Source organism: Zeus faber, assembly GCF_960531495.2.
Source record: "Zeus faber genome assembly, chromosome: 16".
NCBI classification, from domain to species: Eukaryota; Metazoa; Chordata; class Actinopteri; order Zeiformes; family Zeidae; genus Zeus; species Zeus faber.
The window spans coordinates 22,056,148-22,061,147 of record NC_137202.1 but is presented as its reverse complement, the minus strand read 5'-3'; the positions used below and the strand labels follow the sequence as shown (position 1 = coordinate 22,061,147).

Sequence of the window (5,000 nt, the reverse complement as noted above, 5' to 3'; positions counted from 1 at the left end):
GAGCGTGGGGAGAACTTGTGTAGGTGTCCAGAGCATTGCCAGTGTAGCGATGTAATTTCTCCTCACTCCCGGGACCTCTCCACCAAACCTCCGGTACGCTCTTTTTGGTACTCCCTGTGTGCAGAAACAGATTCACCTCTGCTTTTATTTTTTTGCAATATGTGCATGAATATCTTTTCAGAATCCCCCCTCATGCACAAGCAGAGAAATCTCTTCAAATGAGAATGCTACACAATCAAAGTGAATAATTCAGGCTAGCGATGGGGACCCATGGGTTCTGGTTTTGAATGATTTATGTGTCATTTTATAACGTCAAAGTGTAGTTTTTCCATGTAGGGTACCCAGTTAACAAGGGAAGGTACCAATTTGCAGTAATGAGTGCTTTGGCATATGCTCTATTTTTTCCTTCTGTTTCAGAAGACTGCACCTTGAATGGAAAAATGTGATTATCTCTTTGGAATGTGCATTGGCCTGTCTTAGCTTTGTCGTATTTTGTAGATTGGTCTCTCTGTGATGTTCTTTCTGCTTGTGGGCAGGTTAAATTAGAGACTATACATCCGCTGTTGATGTGTCTGTGTTGATCTGTTTATGTTTGGGTGACTGTTGGATACTAACTGAATGTACGAGAAACCCTGAAGAATCCGTGTTATGATAATTTCATAGAGGCATTGTGAAGATATATTTGACATTATCACAAGATATCATACGATCACATTATTTGTTAGAAATATCTACGTCTGACTCCAACAGAAAGTTCAGATTGCCTTTTGGGGAAAAAGTATTTTTTTACTCTGTAGTCAAATCGGAGTGATAAGGCTGTGGGCTGCAATATGATAATCAATATGATTATTTTAACTGATGATGTTTTTGCCTACTAGTTAATTACTGTCCAATAACAATAGAGCTGATTGATCTGTAACTGAATGAAGGGGTTTGGTTTTAGGTAAGCTGATATCTGGAGGTGAAATGTGCGTCTTTATGCTGTCCTTACATTGCAGGCTCTTGAGGGGCTTGTCCTTGTGGGTGCGGGCAGACAGGCTCCATTCAATGGGCACGTCGCATGGGCTGACAGTCACTGACATCATCGCAGCCTTCTTCTTGAGGGTGAAGTAAAGCCTTTAGGGGAAACACTGCGTTCAATTAGGAGGTGCTTTAGTTTTTGTATAAGGACTGCCAAAAAGATAACATCATTTATCTACTCAGCCCCAAGTTGATGGATCAGATGAAAATATATATATATTTTTTTGTCACGTGACATTTCTTTTTCTTACGTTTTGATGATTTTCCCTGTTCTGGACACTGTTTTGCCTGCAATAATTTTAAGTTTGTAAGTCGTTAGTATTCCACATTTCAGAAAGCCCTTTTCCTCCCCTGGACTGATCAGTGACTTGATAACAGAACAGCAGAGGTGAACTAAAAGACAGTGATAAGGTGCTATCGACCGTTTCAGATGTATATCTGTTTCCAATTTGCTAAAAATATCTAAAGCAGTGCTAAGAGTCAAAACATTGTTCTCGCTCTTTTTCAATTAGGTGTTTCTGTGAAACTGTTTATTGACGTATTGATTTTAGATTTGCATAAAAGATGCTGTTTAATGGTTCAACACCGTGAATAAACCCAAACCTGGACTCGTCTCCCTTTTAGGTTTTTATTGAATCTCTAATATGACCGCTGTTCTTCTCTGTGTCCGGCAAGTAAATATATCTATTCATTATGAAACATTAAACTAGTAAGGTCAAATATGGAATTGCTGTTGTGCCAAGCTGCTCACTTCTGAAAAATCACGTTTATTAAGATTAACTATCAGAATTCAAAATGCACAACTTGACCTATATTGTGCATACCGACATGACAAAGTGTTATTAATGATGATGTATTACTGCATTTGTTTTTATCATAAAGATTTTGTTATCCTCGCAAACATCATTTACATGATTTTGTGCAGACAGGCATTGTTTAGAGAACAGATGTATGGTGCTGTCATTCTCAAGGGCAGTTTGTCACTCATTTAATTGGCTAATTTATTTATGAATCGTTGTTGTCCCTCTATTATTTACCATACTGTCCTGCATGACTGCACAGACGGACAGACTGCAACGTACAGAGTGATGCATTTTACCAATTTGCAGCTCCCGGTTTTTCTGGCCCAGTGGGGTCAACTTTCCCACTCAGGTCTACAGTGTTGCTGAAAATGAGCCGCACCCTCTGAAAATATCATTCATCATCTAACATACCTGTGACTTGTTTGTCAAGGACTAGAGTAAAATGAATACAGGCCTTTTATGACTGGTTCGCAATGATAATGAGAACGGTTGCTTTACCGGTTATATAACCAAATGTAGTAAAATTATTTTATTTTTTCGGCCCTTATTTATCATTCATAACAGTATAGCATAGACCGTTGTAAACTGACTGAAAATTTTGACCTTTGATTTATGAACTATGCCAAGAACGCTAAGAATAGACATTCAACTGAAATACCGGTAACACAAATGAACCAACCTTAGTATATAGATGATTGCTATCAATATTATGAACCTTTCAATATTCTGAGTACTTAAGTATGAGTGGAATTATATATCTACAGTATATATTGACTATAATAGGCACAAAAATGAAGCGTGAGTAGTTGAATTTGTTAATGCCACACCTCGTGTTATCCTACCTGCGAGTTCGTCCTTTGGGAAGGGATACTGCGGTGATCCTTCCCTCCGGTAGCCACGCAGTGGAGCGAAGGGGCACCTCGTTCTCAGGTGCCAGGGCCGAGTGTACCGGAGGCCACGTGACACCGCAGCACAGGGCCAAGGCCACCGGCCACCAGGGCAGGGAAATGAGCGCCATCCCCCTTTCCGGCTCTCAGCTCTCTCGTTCTGTCTCTCTTTCCTTTCTCGCCTCTTGTCACCACCTCTCGAAACACTCCGGGGCACTAAAAAGTGCAGGGTGGATAGGTCAATGGCGTCCGGAATTATTAATGCGGGAATAGAAATTGCAATACTCTGGGAGCTGTAGAGCGCAGCTTGAGGCTCCGCCACTTTTCAAAGGGTGAAGTGGGTTGCTAATATCACTCTAAGTCGACATCTGTATGTCTCCATTTTTATTCGCCGTGCATGAGTTACGATGGGTGCAGTCTCCAAATAAAGGGAGACGGATCAGTCAGAGGCACACAATTGGCTCCTAGAGGTGTTCCAGCACAACACAATCCAATTTGCGCACACGGTTACTTCTCCCTGACAAAAATACACTGTGAGAAAAGACTCTGACATTCAGACAAACGCGCTTCCTTTGTCATTCTACCTCTGTCTCTTTCACACAGAACGTTTCATTCTCTCCCCGCATGCAAATGTTTATCGCACGCCCGCTACGACTATTTTGTAGATTGGATGATTGTGTTTTCGCAGAGTTCCAGCTCAGTCCCCAGGGAGAAAACGCATTTGTTCAAAGTCACGCGGCCTCCACAAAGGCGTTTCTCCATCTCCCGCCCGCTTTGAACGCAATGCGATTCATGTCCGCGCCGTGTCCTACAAATCAGATAACAATCGCGGCGCGACGTAGGAGGAGCAGCAGCAGAAGGTACATCTGAGTCTTTCGGGCCTCGGGACGTAGAGAAATCCAAACTCCCTACCCACCGCATGGCTACAAAGTGGTACGGAGGCAGCGGCTCGTTATCTTCGCACAGCGAGGGGGGAGTGAACGACCCATAAAGCTTTAACTGAGACGTGCAGCAGGAAGGAGACAGATTGAGGGAAATTCAAAATGGGATGGGGCAAGAGAGAAGGGGACAGAGGGGGGCGGAGAGACAGCGGACTAATGGTGGGGGATGAAGACGGGTCCCGGAGTAATGAGAGTGAGAGATTAGGAGACGGAGGCAGAGAGGGAGCAAAAGGGGGAAACATTCAAAGGAATGCCGCGGATTTTAATAGTTGTTTGTTGTTTTGTTTTTTCACTGCCCTCCTTCAAGGCAACTTGCAATTTGTTCTGGTGTTTAAGGCGGCCAAATGAAGCCGGCTGATTTGCGTTCCCTTCAGCCCCGTGTCGAATGCGTCCGAATGTGTCACTCATCGCCGGGCTGCCGCGCAACCTCGTGTCCTCCACCCGTTCCTCTCTCTTTCCTTCACGCCGTCTCTCCTACGCCGGCTCTGTAACCTGCTATAGCTCATTCAATCTTGATAAAGATGCAGACACAAAAAAAAAAAAAAAACGCTTGGCGGGCTTGTTTCTTCAAAACATGCCTGCTGCTAAAATATACATAAGACTCCTCGGCAAACTATGGCCATTTGAATTTTCATAAGGCTCGGTCTTACTGGGGAGATAGCGAGTGAGCTTTAGTGAACTTAACGACAGACCTCTATAAATAAATACCCATCCCAGTTAAAAGGCAGAAGCCCATGAGCCTCCAGCATTTAGAGGCTTACGTCGGCTTGACTCCGCAGCCGGTGACAGGTTTTTCACAAAAGGGGGTGTGACAATCTGGTGGCCGATGCCCTCTCGCGTGCACCCTGGGATGGCGCCGGTATGGTTGTCATCTTAAGGGAGGGGGTGTTGCATGTCGTGCTGTTTTCTGTTGTCAGTTTGCTTGCGTATGCGTCCGTTCGATGTCTTTGTGTTGTCGGTGCGGCTCAGCTCACTGATGGCTGAGTGAGGGCACCTGGGTGAAGATGGAGGACTACACCGCACCATACGGGTGGCTCCTTCCTCTGACGAGACTCTCTCTCTCTCAACTCCCTGACACCAGGCCCAGCTTTTTGTTTGAGACGTTACCTCTTCAGTTTTCTTTTTTTTTGCAAATAAATGCATTCTGTTCACATCCACCCGGCGTAGTGTCCCACCTTACGTTGCGGCACTCGAGCCAGTCGTAACGTAATGGGTTTGAGGTTTGATGTCCACAGTTTCTGCATCTCCCCACCTTTTGGACTGTTTAACATAAACAACTTTATTTTCCTTCTTTTTAACCACACAGCCAACGGACTCCCGGTGATTCCAGATGCTGTTTGGAATTGTAA

At 44.2% G+C, this 5,000-nt stretch overlaps 1 protein-coding gene across 1 annotated transcript in view; it reads right to left on the bottom strand.

Moving 5' to 3' along the window:
* ndnfl (neuron-derived neurotrophic factor, like) overlaps nt 1–2,841 on the bottom strand; it is a gene marked incomplete at both ends in the record, with an annotated part of 4,181 nt that extends 1,340 nt beyond the window's left edge. Inside the window, 3 exons of the mRNA XM_080017220.1 lie at nt 1–114; nt 992–1,116; nt 2,666–2,841. The exon at nt 1–114 is cut by the window's left edge and continues 1,340 nt beyond it. Of these exons, the coding sequence (XP_079873346.1) occupies nt 1–114; nt 992–1,116; nt 2,666–2,841 (415 nt within the window). The remainder of the gene's footprint in view (nt 115–991; nt 1,117–2,665) is intronic.
* Between the last annotated feature and the right edge of the window lie 2,159 nt (nt 2,842–5,000).